This window comes from Ranitomeya imitator, chromosome 2 (assembly GCF_032444005.1).
Source record: "Ranitomeya imitator isolate aRanImi1 chromosome 2, aRanImi1.pri, whole genome shotgun sequence".
NCBI lineage: Eukaryota > Metazoa > Chordata > Amphibia > Anura > Dendrobatidae > Ranitomeya > Ranitomeya imitator.
This window is the reverse complement of record NC_091283.1, coordinates 191,746,826-191,768,512: the sequence shown is the minus strand read 5'-3', so window position 1 is coordinate 191,768,512 and position 21,687 is coordinate 191,746,826. Positions and strand designations below refer to the sequence as shown.

General features: G+C 43.5%; 2 protein-coding genes across 3 annotated transcripts in view; one reads left to right on the top strand and one right to left on the bottom strand.

Annotated features, from left to right (window-relative positions):
• The first annotated feature begins 9,263 nt into the window (after nucleotides 1-9,263).
• Nucleotides 9,264-16,597, top strand: LOC138662607 (caveolin-3-like). Its single transcript, XM_069748423.1, has 2 exons — nucleotides 9,264-9,462; nucleotides 16,116-16,597. The coding sequence occupies exons 1-2, from the start codon at nucleotides 9,343-9,345 to the stop codon at nucleotides 16,455-16,457; spliced, it is 462 nt and encodes a 153-aa protein (XP_069604524.1). The 5' UTR covers nucleotides 9,264-9,342; the 3' UTR covers nucleotides 16,458-16,597.
• The window catches only part of ARHGAP4 (Rho GTPase activating protein 4), a 96,076-nt gene continuing 90,977 nt past the window's right edge, over nucleotides 16,589-21,687 (bottom strand). For both annotated transcript variants that reach the window (XM_069748421.1, XM_069748422.1), the window contains exon 23: nucleotides 16,589-21,206. In XM_069748421.1, coding sequence (XP_069604522.1) covers nucleotides 21,000-21,206 — 207 coding nt within the window. In that variant the 3' untranslated portion in view covers nucleotides 16,589-20,999. The remainder of the gene's footprint in view (nucleotides 21,207-21,687) is intronic.

Here is a 21,687-nt window from a genome sequence, read left to right as displayed (position 1 = left end):
TTTGCCAGCATTATCTGAAGGGATTTGTAAATTTAAGAACAACCTTCTCAGGTTGATTGCCGTTGACTTGTTAGGCATGAAGCCTGACTGGTCAGGGTGCACCAATTTGTCTATCACCCTACTCAACCTATTTGCCAAGGCTTTTGCCAAAATCTTAATATCGGCAGTCAATAGTGAAATTGGTCTATAGGATTCTGGCATCAGTGGATCTTTATCAGCCTTAGGGATAACCACCACTATAGCCTCTCTCATCGACAAAGGCAACTCCCCTCTTTCCAGCGAGCTATTGTACACCCCCACCAGCCTGGCCAACAGAGTTTCTTTCAAGGTCTTATAAACCTCAGCTGGAATGCCGTCCGCTCCCGGGGCCTTACCCCCCGCAACACCTGCCAAGGCCACCCCCAATTCCTCCTCCCCAATCGGTTCCTCCAATAATTCACACTCCTCTCTACTCAACCGGGGCATATCAATTTCTTCCAAGTAGCTCTCCATATCCTCGGATCCCTTCTCCACACTGGACGTATATAATTTTCCATAAAATTTCCTGAACACTTCCAGGATCTGCTCCCCCTGAGTAACCAACCTTCCCTCCTCCGTCTTAATAGAGTAAACATGTGAAGAGTCTCTTTGCGCGGATGCCACTACCGAGAGCAAGTGCCCCACTTTCTCCCCCTCCGAGTAGAAAGTTTCTCTCTGGAAGGCCCTCAACCTCTCCGCCTTTTTCAAAAATAACTGATCGACCTCCCGCTGAGCTGCCCTCATACGACTCTGAGATTCCCCGGTACGATGTTCCCCCAATGCCGCCTCTGCTGCTTTCAACTCCTCTAAAACGCCCTGATCCCGCTCTTTGGTCCTTGTTTTATGTCTTGAGATATCCCTAAACAAAATTCCCCTTAAATAAGCTTTCATGGTGTCCCACACTACATGGCATTCCGCGCTCCCTTCATTAATTTTGAAAAATTCCTCTATCTCTACTCCCACCTTTGCCATGTCCAAAATTTGTAGCCAGACTGGGTGAATTTTCCAACCCGCCCTCCTCAAACCAACCTGACCTGACAACTTTAGAGAGACCCGAACTGGGCTATGGTCTGATAAAATCCTGGGATTATATTCCACCCCGTTTAACAGTTCGTTCATCCTATCGTTACCCAAGGCAACATCAATTCTTGACATCGAGCCGTATGTAGTCGAGTAACAGGAATAGGAATATGTATTGGCATTGCGGACCCTCCATAAATCAATCCAACCAATTTCTCTGAGATAGTTACCAAAGGGAGTGTCATTACCGTCCCTGCGCTGTGATGCGTGGTTACTCTTGTCCCAGTGGTCATTTGCTATATTGTTTACATCACCCACCACCAGAAGGGGGATCCCATCCCAACCTCTTATAGCCTCCAATATGTCCTGGATCTTCCTTCCAGAGTATGGCGGAGGTATATACAATGATACTATGCACATTAAGCAGTCAAAGATTTTACACACTAGCAAAACGTATTGACCATCCGTATCAATTTTAACCTCAACTTCCTCAAATGGGGTATTAGTGTGAATTAAGACTGACACTCCCCTCGCGTAACTAGAGAACGTCGAATGATACGCCTTGCGCACCCACCGTTTCTGTAATATATCAACTTTTTCCTCCACTAGGTGGGTTTCTTGCAGGCAGATCACCGAGGGCCTCTGTTTCAGAAGATACTGAAATATTGCCGCGCGCTTAGTGGCGTCCGCTAACCCCCTAACATTCCAGCTTATAATATTAACGTCCCCTCCCATTTTCTAGAGAAAAAACAATGAGTTAGAGCAGTCTCCTTCAGGTCTCCCCCGACACCCCCCCCCCCACCCCCTCCCATCCCCCTTTCCCAACTTCCCCATCTAAAACTCAATAGAATTCAACTAGTACAAACTTTCTTTCTCTGTATGAGAACTGAGAGCTCTTGATACAACCTAGAACTGAGCCCCTTGCAGTCCATCTCTCCCCCTCCCACCGCTATCAACATGAAATATTCTTTGCGCCGCCGAGCACACTATTTCAAACTTTTGGGTGCATTCTGTAAGACAAGTTCAAAAATCACCATCAGGGGGTATAAACAAATGAGTGACGAAGTCTCAGCGTCAGTCTCATCGGCTCCGATCCACGCCAATTTTCTTAGTATTGGTATCTAGCCAGTGCATAGCCTCCTCCGGGTTCTGGAAAAAATGAACACGGTCCAGCGCCACCACCCTGAGCTTAGCCGGGTATAACATCGAATATTTTAGGTCCAGGTCTCGGAGCCGCCTCTTGACCTCGCCGAACCTCATTCTCAGTTTCTGCACCGATGCCGAGTAGTCCGGATAAATGGAGATCCGATTTCCGTCTATGCTCAGTCCGTCGCTGATCCTGGCCTTCCTTAGTAGGGTTTCCCGGTCCCGATAGTCCAAAATTTTTGCCAGCAGAGCTCGAGGGGGGGATCCAGGCGGCAGGGGCCGGGTGGGGACTCTATGGGCCCTCTCCACGGAAAAGTGGTTGGTAAGGTCTGCTCCTCCCACCGAGTTTTTGAGCCATGCCTCAATGTATTCCGTAGGATTATTCCCCTCCACCTTCTCCGGCACCCCAATTATTCTTAGATTGTTCCTACGGGAACGATTTTCCAGGTCATCTGTTTTAAATTCCAGTTCTGCAATACGCTGAATGTATCTCTTTTCTCTTTTCAACAGTTCATTTGTCTGATCTTCCACACTGCCCACGCGCTCCTCCACCACCTCCACTCTTTTCTCCACTTTACGCATAGCAGAATTAAGGGACTTCATTTCAACTGTTAAATCGTCTACCCTTAGGTTCAGCGCAGCCAGGGCAGATTTGCAGTGTATAACGACTGAGAAAATGTCCTGCAGTGTAGGTTCCCCCACGTTTGATTGCTGCGCACCCTCAGAGTCCTTAGCCTGCACTGGACTGGCGGTGGGTGACATGTTAGTTGTCTCTTGCATCTCCTGCCTCTTCACTGGAGAAAGCCGCTCCTCCACCACACTGAGGGTGTCATCCCCTCCTCTCTCCTGTCTCTGCGGGACTTCCTCCTCATCTGGCCCCTCAGGGCCCAGCAGCAGGGCACCCCCCTCCTCTGTCCGAGCAAACCGCTCCAGCCGGGCGATTACCTCAAGCCTCCGGCGGTATGCGGTGCTGGCTCTGGCCGCCTCCTCCTCTGCCACGGCGCCATCTTGGATTTTCGCGCCAGCCGCGGGCGCTGACTGTCTTTTGCGCGGCATTACCGCTCTTCTCCTTTCGCTGCCTCCGGCCCTCTCCTCCGTGCCCAGGGGTCCTGCGGAGCAACTTCGCCCGGTTTTCGGCGCTCGGCGGCGCCTTCAAGGGTGAGGATTTAGGAGCGGTGCGGGGAGAGAGATCCGTCGCACGTCCGCTCACATCGCTCGCTAGGCCACGCCCCCAGAGGCCTGGTTTAGGGTCTGATATAATTTAGGGGTCTGGTTTGGGGTTTGAGATCATTTAGGGGTTTGGTTTGGGGCAGGAGATAATTTAAGGGTCTAATTTGGGATTTGAGATCATTTAGGGGTCTGGTTTGGAGTCTGATATAATTTAAAGGTCTGGTTTGGGGGCTGAGATCATTTAGGGGTCTGGTTTGGGCATGAGATAATTTAGGGGTCTGATCTGGCATCTGAATTCATTCAGTGGTTTGGGGTCTGAATTTGTTTATTTAAGGGTCTGGCCTGGAGTCTGAATTAAGGGCCTGTTGTGGGGTCTGAATTTATTCAGGGTCCTGGCTTGGAGTTTAAATAAATGTAGGGGTGTGGGGTCTGAATTCACTTCTTTAGGGGTCTGAATTAATTGGTTGGACTGATCAGGATCTTAATTAAATTATGTTTGGGGTCTGGATTGATTTGGGGGTTTGACTATTTAATTCATTGTTTGCGACTTTGTACTTTTGTTATTCTTACCGTTTCATTGTTTATTTAGTTTCTTCTGCTTTTACCGAGATTCTTATTCCTGTGCACTGGTTGTGTTAGATTTTTTTCTTACATTTTTGCTCTTTTTTCTCTTTTCAAAAAAAAAAAAATTGTTAGGGGGTTCCCAAAAATAATAATTTTTCAGGGGTTCTCCAATGCTAAAAAGGTTGTTAAAACCCCGTAATGTGTAAATTCAGATCGCTGTACAGATTTAATTTCAACTTTACGAGAAATTTTCATCTAAAATTATGTCCTGATATATTGTGTCTGTTCTTCTAAATTCTTTAGGGTCTCTTGGTATAAATAAGTAAAGCATGGTGGCAGCACCGGGGTCACGACTTTAACTTAAGCATTAGTTGCATGGAGTTTGTCCCGCTCGTGCTTGTTGGGGGGTTTCCTCCAAGCCTAAAAATATACTGGTAGAAAAAAAGGGTAAGTACCTCTGTGCTTTATATACATAGAAAGACTTATGTTAATCACAAGGATTATGTGACTCCCCGATCTTCATTCAGGTCTTAAATAAAGGGAAACATATTAAAGAAGATCTGTCACTTGCCATAAATGTATATTTTTTTTGCCTGGTGTAAAAGCCGCTGTTCTCCTGTATCCGGCGCTGTTTTTCTTGTCTTTCTGCGCCTCTCCGTTCCCGAGATATGGTCCCTTCTTTCTTGCCTAAAAATTGAGTTTTCTTAGCCAAGTGAGTGTGGCCATTAAGAACCCACCCACAGAGAAGAGCTGAGAACCACGCCCACTTGGCTTAAATACTAGATTTACCCACAGGAAAGAGGAGCCCATATCTCCGGAACGAAGAGGCGCAGGAACAAAAGAAAAACATCGCCAGATTCAGGAGAACAGTGGGATTTCAATCAGTGTAAAAAAAATGTACCGTATTTTTCGGATTATAAGACGCACCGGACTATAAGGCGCACCCAGGTTTTAGAGGTGGAAAATAGGGAAAAAAAATATTTGAAGGTAAAAAATGTGGTAAAATATTTAATAACATAAATGACATACTATTATATGTGGTGCTATTATATATAATAGTATGTTATTATGTTGGAAGCTGCGGGACCAGTGTGGTGTCTGTAAAGCACTATATGAAGATGCTGGAGGGTGAGTATAAGAATGGGGGCACAGGGCTTATATTTAAAGCACCACTCCAGCACTGCAAAATAACACTGGAGTGCTGCTTTAAAATCCCATGGGAGAACTATAACTCCCAGCATGTCCTGCAGATCCTATGACATGCTGGGAGTTATAGTTCACCAAAGGAGTGGCAGAGTGCTTTATTGTGTTTTGTAAAGACTAACCTCTTAAATGTGGCAGCCAGCCACACTATGGTGAGGTTAAAGCTGGAGCATCCCATTACTGTACACAGAGCAGTTCCTCTTTCCTTTCCACAGCACAGGTTATGAGGAAGCTGCAAATTCTAGTGGAGACTGGAGAGCCTGAAGGACCTGTGATGATGTCAAGAAGAGGGAGGGCTCTGAGCTGCCATGTGATGCTCCAGCCCGCCCACTCCTGACATCATCACAGGTCCTCCTGCACAGAACTCAGTGTCCAGCCCAGGCATGGCAGGCAGGTATGCAGCGATCTCCTCTCTCCTCCGGCCCCTGCTGCTGCCTCCTCTCCCCCAGACACACAGACCTGCCCAGCTGCTGCAGGAATCAGCGCTGGAGAAGCCATGTGTGTCCCTGCTTAAAGGGAACCTGTCACCTGAATTTGGCGGGACTGGTTTTGGGTCATATGGGCGGAGTTTTCTGGTGTTTGATTCACCCTTTCCTTACCCACTGGCTGCATGCTGGCTGCAATATTGGATTGAAGTTCATTCTCTGTCCTCCGTAGTACACGCCTGCACAAGGCAAGATTGTTTTGCGCAGGCGCGTACTATGGAGGACAGAGAATGAACTTCAATCCAATATTGCACCCAGCATGCAGCCAGCGGGTAAGGAAAGGGTGAATCAAACACCAGAAAACTCCGCCCATATGACCCAAAACCAGTCCCGCCAAATTCAGGTGACAGAGTCCCTTTAAGCATTTGCTGCTCCCGGCTCACCGCTCAGCTGATAGGTGGGCGGGGAGCCGCTAATGAATATTCACTGCACTTAATCATCGGGAGCACATGGTTTCTCCAGCGCTGATTCTGGGCAGCGGGGACATCCTGAAGTGGGATAACAGTGCGATCCCACTCACTGCTGCCCCCCTCCCCACATGCTACATCCGTACCATAAGACGCACCCACACTTTCCTCCCAAATTTGGAGGAAAAAAAGTGCGTCTTATGGTCGGAAAAATACGGTATTTATGGCAAGTAACAGGTGCTCTTTAGAGCATTTGGACAAGAGTGGTGCTGTTTCAGAAAAATAAATCACTTTTTTTCTAATATTTTTTATTTCTCACATATTTTTCATATTTCTTAACATTTTCCACATTTTACTACAGATTTATATATGATGTAGGGATTGAAAACCATTTAATAGGCACAAATATGAGATAAGCCAATGGGTGCTCGTACATCTGTCAAATCATGGGCTGGTGGTTTACACTTCGTGGCCAACCACATACGATAGGAAAGTCATAATGTAGTGGCTTCCTTCTAAAGTTTGATAGTATGTGCTTATACACAGCAGTCAATATAAACAAGCAGGGCTGCAGTGTAAAGCATTGGAGATGTAGAAAGCAGTAGAAGCCTCAGATGATTCAGGAAGTAATATTATCTATGTACAGTGGTGTAACGGGGTCTACCAAGCTGGGGTACCTCTTTCAGTACCACCCCGGGTTTCAGGAGGTCCACGCTGCTTTTGCTAGATTCTGAATGAAGGACGCCGGCAGGAATTTCTTGATTACATGAGAGCATATAAAAGCTGACTGCTTCTCCACGTATTTCCAGTCTAAGAACACCCTTTACTTACAGCACAAATATATAACACAGATACACAGGGCAGGCCAATAGGAAAACAACAAGCCAGACATACATTACAATAGCCGCAGGGGGCCGGAGCCTGCCGATATTTACTGTGGGAATTACAAAGGTGGGGGGAGGTCAGAAAGAGAATATCTTGTCCAGGGGCGCAGCCTGTGGACTGATGCATTTCACATGGAAACTATTATACATACATATACTGCATAACATTCTTGGTGCTGGGGGGTTCTGTAACAAGTGGAGTGCAAAAATATTCACCTCCTCTTCCCTTCAGCTTTTTTTGTGTTTTACTACCTCACAACCTGCAATTTCACTGTTTTTTGAGGGTTTGCATCAGTTCATGTAGAGCACATGCCTACAGCTGTGAACATTTGATTTTCTTTTTATTGTGAAGCAAACAACAAATAAAACAAAATAACAGAAAATGTTAGTGTGCATAACTCATCAACCCCCTAAAGTCAGTACGTTTTAGAGCTCCTTTTTCGGTAATTTCAGCTGCAAGTCACTTTGGATAAGTGTCTATGAGCTTTCCACATCTTGACACTAGGATTTTTGCCCATTCCTCAATCAAAACTGCATCAGCTCCTTAAAGTTAGATGATTTCCTTTGGCGAGCAGCAATCTTCCCGTCTGACCACAGATTCTCAATTGAATAAAGGTCTGGGCTTTGACTAGGCCACTCCAAAACATTTTACATGTTTCCCCTTAAACCACTCGAGTGTTGCTTTAGTTGTATGCTTTGGATCATTGCCTTGTTGGAAGCTGAACCTCTGTCCCAGTCTCAAATCACTGACAGACTGAAACAGGTTTTGCTCAAGAAGATCCCTGTATTTCGTACCATCCATCTTCCTTTTGACTCTGACTATTTTCCCTGCCCCTGCTGCCAAAAGCCATCCTCACAGCATGATGCTGCTACCACCATGTTTCACTGTAGGTATGATGTTTTGTGATGCTGAGCTGTGTTGATTTGTCGCCAGACATAGCGTTTACCTTGGTGGCCTAAAATTTCAATTTTGGTGTCTTCTGACCACAGCACCTACCTTCATACATTTGAGGAGTCTCCCACATGTCTTTTGGAAAACTCAAAACGAGCCATACTATTTTTGTGTGCAAGTAAAGGCATTTTTCTACTCTTCCATAAAGGTCACCTCTATGGAGTGTACGGCTTATTGTGGTCGTATGGACAGATACTACAGTCTCTGCTTGGGAACTCTGCAGCCCCATGAGGGTTACCTTTGGTATCTGTGCTCTCTGATTAATGCCCTACTTGCCCGGCCTGAGAGTTTAGGTGGCTGACCCTCTCTTAGCAGGTTTTTTGTGGTGCCATGTTCCTTCCATTTGATGATAATGGACTTGATGGTGCTCCAGGGGATTCTCAGAGATTGGGATATTTTTTCATAACTGAACCCTGTCTTGTACTTCTCAACAACTTTGTCTCTGACTTGTTTGGAGATCTCCTTGGTCGTCATGGTGTTGTTTAGAGATCTCTTTGGTCTTCAAGGTGGTGTTTGGAGATCTCTTTTGTCTTCATGTTGTTGTGTGGAGATCTCCTTGGTCTTCGTGGTGTTGTTTGGAGATCTCCTTGGTCGTCATGGTGTTGTTTGGAGATCTTCTTGGTCGTCCTGGTGTTGTTTGGAGATCTTCTTGGTCTTCCTGGTGTTGTTTGGAGATCTCCTTGGTCGTCATGGTGTTGTTTGGAGATCTTCTTGGTCTTCATGGTGTTGTTTGGAGATCTCCTTGGTCTTCACGGTGGTGTTTGGAGATCTCCTTGGTCTTCATGGTGTTTGGTTAGTGGCTCCTCTTGTTAATGGTGTTGCAGCCTCTGTGGCCTTTCAGAAAAGGTAAAGTGTATATACTGACAGACATGTGACACTTAGATTGCACACAGGGGGACGTCCTGTCACTAAGCATGAGACTTATGAAGGAAATAGTTTTTACCAGAAATTTTTAGGGGCTTCAAAAGATGTGAATACATACGTACTGTACATGCCAATTTTTAGTTGTTTGATCCCATAAATGTAATCTATGCCTATATTTTTCTCACTTCACCAACTTTAGACTATTTTTTACTGATGCATCACACACAAATCAAATTACAAAAATATTTAAACACAGGTTATAATGTAACAAAATAGTTAGAAAGCCAAGGGGGTGAATACTTTCTCAAGCCACTGTATAGTGATGTACATATGAGAAAACTTCACACCTGCAGTCAGCCACCTGCCCTTAGCTCTCCAACCCATGTACAGTTCCTAAAAGTACCGTAGATGTAGTTGGATAATCACAATGTAAAACTATACAATGATGTGTGTAGAGTCAGAGTCACAGTCAGCGAGCTCCAGATCCTGGTGCTGGGATGTTCTCCAGTGGTAAATGGGATAGGGCGGCTCCTCTGGACATGGGCAGCACTCTGGGCAGAGCCTCACCAGCAGAAGCTGCAGGACGCCGACAGGGTAAGAAGTTAGTAAGAAACACCAAGGAACAGAACATGGCCCAAATCCAGCACCCGGAGCCTGCGAAGGAGAGCAAGACCCTCCCTGACACCCTCACCAAGGAGATCGACTTAGTACAGAGGGACCCTAAAAATATCAACCAGGACGTGGTGCAGGTGAGAGAGAAGTGAAGTGTATGGAAGATTGTAATATTACATAGGAACATGAAGTCTATCCGAGGACTGACACAAGAATAATATCTATCTGTTGTCTATTTATCTATCATCTATCTATTATCTATTTATCTATTATCTATCTATCATCTATTATCTATCTATGTATAATCTATCATTATTATCTATCATCTATCTATTATGTATCTACAGATCTATTATCTATTATTTATCTATTATCTATAGATCTATTATCTATCATCTATCTATAGATCTATTATCTATATATCTATAGCTCTATTATCTATATATTATCTATCATGTATTTATCTATTATCTATCAATTATCTATTTATCTATCATCTATCTATCTATTATCTATCATTTATCTATCTATCATCTATTAATTACCTATTATCTATTTATCATCTATCTATTATCTATTCATGATCTATCTATTATCTATCATCTATCTATCTATCATCTATCTATTATCTATCTATTATCTATCATCTATCTATTATCTATAATCTATCTATTATTTATCTATCTATCTATTATCTATTTATCATCTATCTATTTTCTATCTATCAATCTATCTTCTATCTATATATATATCTATCATCTATCATGTATCTTTCTATCTTTCCATCCTTATCTATCCATTGCTTAATAAAGCTACTCTATCATCCATGAACGAAGGACTTGTCCACTACTTCTACCCTTTGGTTCCCTCCACCGTTCTTCTCGGGGCTGGATGTAAACAGTGAACAGAGCAGGACCCCACAGCTCTGTAGTCTGTGAAGTGGCCCCTACCGTGTACTGCAGGTCAGCTCTTATTGAAGATAATAGGAGCTGGTCTGCATATAAAATCAGTGGTGGTCTGACACCCAGGACCCTCACTAATCTTTTTATTGATCACCTAGGTCATGGACAACCCCTTTAAGATCCTTGCTACATATTAGAATTGTATTAGAAATTCAGGGCACTTTCTAAGTTATCCAATCCCCACAATACACTTGTCTTTGGGGGGGGGGGGGGGCATATGGAGGAGATGCCTTTACATTTGGGGGTGCCATGACTTTTCCAGGGTACTTAGAAGGGATCTTTTAGGACAATTTAACTACTGAAACTAGTGGTACGACAATATAGGTCCTAGAACAACGATAAAAATGATACCTGTCTTGTAGTAATCCGATGTACCGCTGCTGAGAAATCAAGCTTTGAAACCACATGCAAATTTAACCTAGAAGTGCATTGGGGCGTGTCTGTGTCCTCACAGTGCTCTTCCAGGCTAATTTGCATGTGGCTTTAAAGCTTGATTTCTCAGCACTGGCACATCGGATTACTACAAGACAGGTATCATTTTTCTTGTTTTTATAGGACCTATATAGCCATGCCAATAGTTTCAGTAAAAAAAGTATCCAGACACATACCCTTTAATTTACATTATAGTGAAATTTAAGGCTGTATGTGATGTATGATATCTTGCAGTTTCCAATAATTCAGCTGGGCAATCCTTAATTGCTGGTGATGTCCTTATTCGGAGATTTCTTCTAATTTACTGGGTAATTATCTATAGGAGGCATTGAACATACCAGCCTTTCTAGAGTAAAGCCGACCAAGCACTTTCACTAGCTGTCAATCATCTGATGGCAATCTCTCCTAACTTCCCCACACACATTAACGTTCCCCCTTCTTCCAGCCCGTGCCCCCTCTACACCCCAATACTCACCTCTGAATGTGCGTTTGGACACCAGTGGTTCTCCCTAATGACAGCATCCCATTATCACAAACCAGAAACTTTTGCACAAGTTTTTGGAGGCACCAAAGAGATTTGACAACTTTTCTGGAAGGTCTCCACTTTTCCCTGTACTTGGTTATAAATGCTTGTGCTATATACTTGAAGTGTGTTGTAAGAGATTAGAAAAAAAATAGATTGGATAAGAAATATTGGATAGCACTGTGCTAAAGCTGACTGGGGTTACAAATTTACAGCGACCTGGGCCAGTTTTACAACAGTGTTTACGAGCTCAATAGAAAAGAGATTGTAAGCTCTGTGCATGTTCTGCCGTCTAGCAGCAGTGGTCGGTCTCCAAGGCAACTAGCTGTAAACAAAAGAAAAGTGCTAATATCTCAAGAACAGCTGCAAATTTTAATAAGCAGTAAATTGCAAAATTGCTTGTACTTACAAGCTCTGCCCGTCAATACCTATTTACAAAAATGGGAATGGGAATAACCCTTTAAGAACAGAAAGCCCTGGCGTTGGTCATCCATCCAATAATTCAGAACTGCGGAATAAGCTTTATTATAACAAAGAGGCACAGGAATAATCACTGCCGTGTAAAACGGAGATGATTGGGTGGGGTTTTAGGGTCTCTGTACGGCGAGCCTGTGAATTAAGCACTCGGGATCTGTGTAAATTTAACACTGCAGACGAGGTCTGCTTTGGTCACCGTGTGGCTGCTGGTGGGGGCTGCTGTCACAAGTCGCAGAAGAGGTCTGACAGCTGGAGACTCTGCCCACATCCACCTCCGCTCAGAGACAAATATATAGAGGGAATTAATGGAATCCTCATAAACCCCAGCACTAATGCACCTTATAAGTGCATCCCGCAGCGACTTAGCGACCGTCCCCGGAGCAATAACTCTTCATACTAAAAAGGTGGCGATGCAATGTTCACACTGCGCAAAAAGCTAATTAATGTAAAAGTGCAAAGCTTTTAATTCTCTGCACACTTAAGTTTCTGGAGGTTTTCAGAGCTGAGATAAAGCAATAATCACGGGGGCCAATCTCCCATCCCCCCCCCCCCTCCAATCTGAAATTGATAATACGGTATACCAGTGATCAACCACAAGGCTTGGCCTAAAGGAATAAGACTCTGTTCAGACCGGCCCTCCGTGACTCTGTGGTCAGCGTGTGCCTGGACTTTACACGTCTACACAGATGGATCTACGGTCACGTAGCCTTAAAGGGGTTGTCTCATATCATTACAGCTATCGTCAGCCCATGTGACTATGGTTGTAATGCCTTAAAGGGGTTGTTTCTTCATGACAGCTATCGTCCATGGTTGTAAGTCTCATCTTGTTAAATGGGTAAAATATCAAATTTCGTATAAAAAGAAGAAGTTTTGCAATTTAATTTGTATTAATAATTCTGTCCGTTCTCAGAAACAAAATGATTTTTAATTCTATAGTATACATTTTGCTGTTTACCGTCCACCTCTGCAGTTAATCAGCGGTAGCCGGTTTCCTACACAAGAAGCACAGGTTTGCAAGCCAGTTGCATAACTAAGGTACCTTTAAACCTTATGGGTACAAATGCAAACTCTCAGTGCCCCCATCTATTGTGGGTCTTTAATAGTATTGTTTTCTCATGTGGGACTTTTTTGGGCCTCCCTAAGCTCCAGGGTCCTTGTGTGACTGCAGCCCTGCCCCTGCTGATTTTGGCCAGATGGGTGGATTTGGCCTCGTTCAGTGCCCCTGCAAAGCTTGCGGCATGGGAGAGCTTACAGTTCTAACATGCCACAGGTGCGAGCTGTCAATCTTCAGGAGGGCACCGCCCCCTGGCAAGATAGAGGGCAAGGGCAATGCTCCTATACACCCAATATCTCATTGCAGAGGTGGAGTTCGAGGTTGACGCCATGTTCTTTTAGGAGACTCATTGCCAGTATATACCAGAGTGCTGAGGGAGGTTTATGGAAGCCTAAAAAAAGATAATGCACTATTCAAACCCCATTGTCAGAATTGCTGTGCTTTCTCTGTGTCAACAATGATAAGCAAGCATCTATGTGGTGTGGCCTTGTCAATGGAAAAATAAACAGTTCGAATGCTAGGAAGAAGTTTAGAAACAAAAATGTAAAAAAGTAATCCATCTTGAAGGTAGGAAGGACAGAGATTCAGCCTGAGTGACTGATGAGACTTGAGTGGACTTTCTGTGAGACCTCCTTCACATGTACACGTAGGTGTGGTGACGGTTTTCACGCGTACCGGAGACACTTGCCCACATAGACCCCTTTAGCTGAGTGGGTCTGTGCATACGTCAATGTGTTTCCAGGGACCACAGGCCGGAAAACATCCCGCACACGTGCACAAAGATGACATTCATGTGTCATCAGTGTGACACGCATTGGCGCCTGGGAAAAAGCGATGCAGTTCGTGCTGTTCCCGGGCACCATGTCCTGAGCTCTCATCATTGTCACTTGGTCTCCGTGCGATGAGCGTGACAGGCGGCAAGTATGGGAGTTGTATTCAGCACCCGCTGTGTACATCGTGTTTAACAGAAACCATTTTTTAAAAAATGGTGTGCTCCCTCATAATTTTCATACCAGCAGAGGGAAAGCTGATCGCTGGGGGCTGATGTTAATAATCAGGGAAAGGGGCCAACAACCCAAACGGTTCACAGGCTATTAATAATAGCTTACAGCTGTTTTCTTAATCTTTACTGGTTAGTTTACAGGGGGACCCCAGAAAAAAAGTATGTAGGGTCCCCCTATAACATCTAACCAGCAAAGGCTAAACAGACAGCTGTGGACTGATATTAATAGCCTGGGAAAAAGCCAGTGATATTGGCCCCCCTTCTAGTCTAAGAACATAAACCTCTCTGTTACTGAGAATGGCCCCTTCTTTCTTGTATATAAATTTAGTATTGTAAGCCAAATGGGCATGGTCCTCAACTATTCTCTGTGAAAGTCTTCTTAACACATCACCCACTTGGCTAAGAAGACTACATTAATACACAGGGAAGAGAGGGCCATATCTCAGGAATGGAGAAGCGCAGGAAGAAAACAAAAACATTGCCGGAGTCAGGAGAACAGCGGCATTTACACCATATAAAACATTTTCTATATATGACAAGTGATAGGTTCTTTCTAAGACCATCTAACCTAACCTTGGAAGATTATACTGTATATATAAGCCACACTAAGCTACTACTAGCCAGCTAACAGTATACAGTTAGGGCCAGAAATATTTGGACAGTGACACAATTTTCGCGAGTTGGGCTCTGCATGCCACCACATTGGATTTGAAATGAAACCTCTACAACAGAATTCAAGTGCAGATTGTAACGTTTAATTTGAAGGGTTGAACAAAAATATCTGATAGAAAATGTAGGAATTGTACACATTTCTTTACAAACACTCCACATTTTAGGAGGTCAAAAGTAATTGGACAAATAAACATAACCCAAACAAAATATTTTTATTTTCAATATTTTGTTGCAAATCCTTTGGAGGCAATCACTGCCTTAAGTCTGGAACCCATGGACATCACCAAACGCTGGGTTTCCTCCTTCTTAATGCTTTGCCAGGCCTTTACAGCCGCAGCCTTCAGGTCTTGCTTGTTTGTGGGTCTTTCCGTCTTAAGTCTGGATTTGAGCAAGTGAAATGCATGCTCAATTGGGTTTAGATCTGGAGATTGACTTGGCCATTGCAGAATGTTCCACTTTTTGGCACTCATGAACTCCTGGGTAGCTTTGGCTGTATGCTTGGGGTCATTGTCCATCTGTACTATGAAGCGCCGTCCAATCAACTTTGCAGCATTTGGCTGAATCTGGGCTGAAAGTATATCCCGGTACACTTCAGAATTCATCCGGCTACTCTTGTCTGCTCTTATGTCATCAATAAACACAGGTGACCCAGTGCCATTGAAAGCCATGCATGCCCATGCCATCACGTTGCCTCCACCATGTTTTACAGAGGATGTGGTGTGCCTTGGATCATGTGCCGTTCCCTTTCTTCTCCAAACTTTTTTCTTCCCATCATTCTGGTACAGGTTGATCTTTGTCTCATCTGTCCATAGAATACTTTTCCAGAACTGAGCTGGCTTCTTGAGGTGTTTTTCTGCAAATTTAACTTTGGCCTGTCTATTTTTGGTATTGATGAATGGTTTGCATCTAGATGTGAACCCTTTGTATTTACTGTCATGGAGTCTTCTCTTTACTGTTGACTTAGAGACAGATACACCTACTTCACTGAGAGTGTTCTGGACTTCAGTTGATGTTGTGAACGGGTTCTTCTTCACCAAATTAAGTATGCGGCGATCATCCACCACTGTTGTCATCCGTGGACGCCCAGGCCTTTTTGAGTTCCCAAGCTCACCAGTCAATTCCTTTTTTCTCAGAATGTACCCAACTGTTGATTTTGCTACTCCAAGCATGTCTGCTATCTCTCTGATGGATTTTTTCTTTTTTTTCAGCCTCAGGATGTTCTGCTTCACCTCAATTGAGAGTTCCTTTGACCGCATGTTGTCTGCTCACAGCAACAGCTTCCAAATGCAAAACCACACACCTGGAATCCACCCCTGACCTTTTAACTACTTCATTGATTACAGGTTAACGAGGGAGACGCCTTCAGAGTTAATTGCAGCCCTTAGAGTCCATTGTCCAATTACTTTTGGTCCCTTGAAAAAGAGGACGCTATGCATTACAGAACTATGATTCCTAAACCCTTTCTCCGATTTGGATGTGGAAACTATCATATTGCAGCTGGGAGTGTGCACTTTCAGCCCATATTATATATATAATTGTATTTCTGAACATGTTTTTGTAAACAGCTAAAATAACAAAACTTGTGTCACTGTCCAAATATTTCTGGCCCTAACTGTATAATGTTCCACAGTGCAGTGGTCTTAACTGGTCCATGTCATCTCTTACAGGTGGATTTCGAGGATGTAATCGCTGAACCAGATAGCATTCACAGCTTTGACGGCGTGTGGAAGGCTAGCAACACCACCTTTACCGTCACCAAATACTGGTTTTACCGAGTGATCTCTGCTGTTTTTGGCATTCCGCTGGCCCTTCTGTGGGGCTTCCTTTTCGCTTGCCTTTCATTCTGTCACATCTGGGCTGTAGTCCCTTGCGTCAAGAGTTACCAAATGGAAATCCAATGCCTGGGCCAGTTCTATGCCGCTTGTCTCCGTACCTTCTGTGACCCAATCTTTGAGGCCGTGGGTAAAGCACTTGGTGGCATCCGTGTGGCCCTCAGAAAAGAAGTGTGAAAACCAAATTGGCACCAATAGACAATGGCATTGGGGGAAGCTGCCAACTAAGTATGCCCAATTAAAAATATCATGATGCCAATGGACCCAATTTAGGCTGACCTAACCCAAAGAAGCACGCAAAACAAAAGTGGGTATAAATACCATGTTTTATTGGCATTTCTCTGTATGCACAAACAGCTGTATTTTGGTGAGAACTGGCACAGGAGTATAGGGTAAAAGGCCTCTGTTATATAGTCTTATGCATCTATAGCCACGGAAGATCAATGTGAAGACGTTCTTCCAAGACTCCACAGACCTATAGCCGCAGAAGATCAATGTGAAGACGTTCTTCCTAGACTCCACACATCTATAGCCGCAGAAGATCAATGCGAAGACGTTCTTCCAAGACTCCATATGGGCTCCGAACTCAAGAAGTCAAACTATTCTCCATAACTTGAAGATCACAGTAAGATATGGGATAGTGTACGGTTACAAACAGATAAGGCACACCGAACATGGGTACCCTAGAGCTTCGGTAACCCAACTGCCAGAGTGCCGAGTTATGCCAAGATAAAAGCAGTGACAGAGGGCGATAAAACTGTAGGGCGAGGTTTGAAAATGATGCACATACAGCAAAAAGACTTTAACCACAAGCAAAACTACAAGAACAGACGATCTAAGAAAAAAAGTGCCAGGTCCATAAAAAGAACCCTCACATGTCTTTTGTGCCATTAATATGGGAAATGTATTGAAACCGTAAGCTGCCTCATAGACGAGAAGATCTCATTCCTGGATGATAATAAAAAAATGTTTTGTGTATATATTGTATGGTTTATTTTGCTGGAGAAATAGCTATAAAATAATGGTCAACCACTCATCATTGGTGGGTTTAGGGAGTAATAAGTGGCACCTGGACAATGTGGCGCCACTTATCTCTTGATACGGATATGATCAGGCAGAAAATCTGCCTGATTTAGGTTCCCTCCAATAGCAGACTTTAGGCAGAGATTTTCCTACTCTTGTGAATTTTATTTGCTTCTATGCACCCTCCTGCAACTTTTACTAAATGTTATTTTTGCTTTCCAGCATGACTATGTGCTTATTATAGGCAGAGCACGGAATATGGCATCTATCGGTACAGCTCAGCTCTGTTACATCCTTATAATTAGAGGTTATTGAATGGAAAAAGATGAGAGACAAAAATAATCATGTAAAAATCAACACGGGATAGCATATTTCTCTAATGAGGACCCTTCACTTGTCATAAATATATATATATTTAACCTTTTGTAAAAGCCACTGAATCCGGAGCTGTTTTTTCTTTTTTTTCCTGTGCCTCTCCATTCCTGAGATATAACTCCTTCTTCTCTATATATAAATTTAGTCTTGTTAGCCAAGTGGGTGTGATCATCGAGAAAACGCTCACATAGAGGTTCCGGCCTCCTTGGCTAACAAGTCTGGGTTTATATACATAAAGCAGAAGGCCATATCTCCAGAACGGAGAGGAGTAGAAAGAAAAGAAAAGTGACCCCATATTCAGCAGAACAGTGGTATTTATACCAGGTAAAAAAGTTAAAAATTTATGAAAATGAAAAGGTCGCCTTTAAGAGTTTTTTGGGGCGGTTCATATTAAAGGGGATGCCTGGTTGAAAAGTGACTTTTTGTAAGAAGGTGGCCCCATTGATCGGTAGATTACACGTTTTCCCCGCAGTAAGTCTAGTTTTTGTGTTCCACCACAACAGGAGAAGTGGAGTGTTACCCAGTTCCTAATGAAATCATCATGACTGAACTTACCGAATCCTCCCAAACAAAAGTTTTTAGAGCTGCATTTTGAGCCTCCTTCAGACGTGTACAAGACGCTGTCAAGTTCGAGTCAGGAAAACCTGTGACCAGTCTGAGCAACATGGTCCATAGGACCATGGTCCATAGATGGCTGAATATGGGTAACCAATATATCTTGAAAAAAGGGCACCCTGCACTGTCAATAATTTGGCATATGCCTGAAGAATACATTTAGAATATCTCGTTACTGATATAAGTGTATGGAAAGCAGTAAAATTCCTTTAATCTGGAATAATTTGGACTCCGGTCTTTTGAAATTTTACATAATATGGAAATTTTATAAAGACAAAAGTGTCACATTAAAGTCAAGTCACTTTATTAGTAAGCGATATCTGTCATGTATGAGCCTTGAGACGTCTTTAGACAACGTTTAAAAGGGGTTGTCCAATACTACAAAAACATGGCCGCTTTCTTCTAGAAACAGTGCCACCTTTATCCATAGATTGTATTGTATCGTTATTAAAAAAGAGGACCTGTCACTCGCTATAAATATGCCTTTTTTTTACCTCATGTAAATGTTGAGATTCTCCTGAATCCAGCCTTGCTTTTCATTTGTTCCTGCTCCTATCCATTCCCGAGATATGGCTCTGTTGTATATAAATCGTCTTTTTTGGCCAACTGGGCGTGGTCCTCCAAAAGATGCCAATAGAGAAGAGCTCAAGACCACACCTATTTGGCCAAAAAAGGCTAGATTTATATACAGGGAATTGAGAGGAGCAGGAAGAAAAGAAAAGCAATGTCAGACTCAGGAAAACAGCGTGATTTACACTAGGAGAAAAATATATATATTTATGGCAAGTGACAGGCCATCTTTAAGTGACCCCAATATCACACTCAGTAGGGCAGTTATATGAAAACTGTCTGTTTCCCATAGCAACTAATCAGCTCTCAGCTTTCATTTTACCTGAACAGTTTAAGAAATGAATGCGCAGCTCTGATTGGTTGCTATCGGCAACAAGGATAGTTTTACTTTCAGTTTTGTTTTGAGTTAACATTACAGAAAGCCATATAGGCCTCCATTATGGTATTGAGTTTTTCCACACAATACAAAAATGCCTGATAAGTTTTGTTACCCAATACCGAAAGGTGAAGGAATCATGACTGAGACCCCTCTCAGAAGCCCATGTAGCTGCCATATGGCTTTGCTCCTTGGTCTGTGTAACCCTTTAATTCTAGAGAAGCAACGTCCATCGAAGGTCATTAAAGGGGTTTTCCCATTACGCAAAGTAGGCTTTGAAATTGGTGGCAAGGAATCTAATCTGCTAATTTATTATTACACAAAAGTACTTTTTTTTTGTAAATTTCATATCCTAATTAAAAATTCGGTGTAGAATTCCCAAAATGTGCTCCAAATTGTGCGCTGAGACACAATGGCCTACAGTTCCCCATCTCGTCACATCACACACGTAGTTTTCTTAGATTTTCAGCTGCATAGTATAGGGAGTATAATGTAGATTGAAAACAGTACCGCACATGCGAAACCACCAAAATGTACTGTATGGCTGTGGGCAAACATAACCCGCGGCAACAGAACTTTTAAACAAAGTGGTCACATGGAGTACAAGTAGGTGGATACCACTAAAAGTAACACCATTTGACAACAATGATTATTTTTACATTAAGGATCAACTTAGCCCTATTAAAGAGGCCTATGTCAAATATGGGCTCCATTTTTATGCTTTAATCTTTTTTACGCTGCTCCCCTGAAAATTATGTTTTTTTATTTTTTCTAAATCTGCCATACGGTTTCAGAGATATGGGCTTTTTTTTTTATTATCGGAGGGGCCACGCCCCTGAGGATCCTGCAAGCCACGCCCTGTTTCAAAAGATCCGGAAAAAAAACAAACTACCACTAAACAAAATGGCCCATATCTTTGGAACTGCATGTCGGATTTTAAAAAGACAAAAAATAGAATAATCAGGGAAGCAAATAAAACCAAGAACTGGCCACTTTTGACCTGGTGACAGATCCCCTTTAAGGTACCACTCAATAGACTTCACTCAACTGCTCAATAGCAAGCATAAAATGTAAAATGATGCAGCTAGCGCCACCTAGTGACATCTATATAAATCTCCTTGACATTGCACGCCTGTTGTCGGTGCCTGTGCTATTCGCAGTGTACTCATATTTAAACTTGAACGGACCCCACAGTAACATGAAAGCCGCTTCGCAAGTACTAAAAAAGTGGACGGATACTCTCGAAATGTCACCGTCCTAACAATGTCTAGTTCATTCCCGCGGAGAATCTAATGCTGGCTGATTGTATGATCAGTATAAAAGATGGGGGATCGTTAGTGGTGTTATTGGCTGTGCTTGTGCCAACCTGCTGGTATCATTCTGCTGAGCAGGAATCTGGTCTAGATGCCAGGAAACCTAAATACCAATGGGTTAAAAATGAACGTTGTTGAATTGGATAGGAGCCACGGCCGCTATCCGCAGCCAACAGTCTATATCTGCTTTTTCTATCCCCCCTGGTGCTTCCCTAATGGTTGGACATTGGCCCACGCTGGTTTTTGGGGAGGGAGAAGCTCCAATTAGCTTCACACGACTGTGCTTTTCTTTATGGCAGAAACATAGACTGATACATTGAAACGAATGTAAATATTATCACACGTCCTTCCTTCCTCTATTGTCCAGCACTCCAATACTGATTTGAGCCCAGGGGAGCGAGGTGCATGGAAATGAATGGATTCTACGTTCCTTTCTTGTCTCCAAATTCATCTTCGAAATACGGCTCTTCCTTGAGGTCCCTTTTTGCCCGCTGGGCTCCCGCGTACTTGCTCGAATGCGCTTGGTGCATGAGGTTTAGTCTCCCGGGGCTTCCCTGCTTTGGTGACTTCACTTGCTTCTTCCCCGACGCCGTGTCTGTGCGCTGCTTTACCCAACAGCTCCTTGAAAACACTGTCCATGTTTTTTGTCACATCCTGTCATGTAGAGGGGGGACAAAAATGCAATATTTTAGATTATTACTCATGGAAGGTCTACATGGAGGTCCCGCCAGGCTATGAGCAGATGCAGAACCTGGATCTCCTGCAAAATCTGCCCTACAATACTCATTGGGCTCCAGGGTTGGGTGACTGGTTCCTCTAACCCCCCCTATAGCTACACCCAGGCTCGGACTGGCCCACACAAGAGCAGGAGAATCCTCCGGTGGGCCACCACCCTCTTATATGAGCAGTGCTGGGCACAATATACTTGAATCACTATGTACAGACAAAGGCGGCATCTTATTCAGTTAGCAATCTACCCAGATCATTGTTATATACATTTGTGATTGTCACATTTGCATGTAGCTAAAAACTGGTGCCCCGCAGTTGGTTACTGAAAGGCCCTTTGTGCCCCAGTCCGACACTAGCTACACCCCAGTATATATGATAACTTACAACATAGTAGAAGATAAAAAAA

What these genes read in the sequence shown, in the direction of transcription:
- LOC138662607 (XM_069748423.1), top strand. Translation starts at nt 9,343, where the DNA reads ATGGCCCAAATCCAGCACCCGGAGCCTGCGAAGGAGAGCAAGACCCTC. An exon ending in TCAACCAGGACGTGGTGCAG is followed by an intron (nt 9,463 to 16,115) that starts GTGAGAGAGAAG and finishes CATCTCTTACAG; the next exon opens with GTGGATTTCGAGGATGTAAT.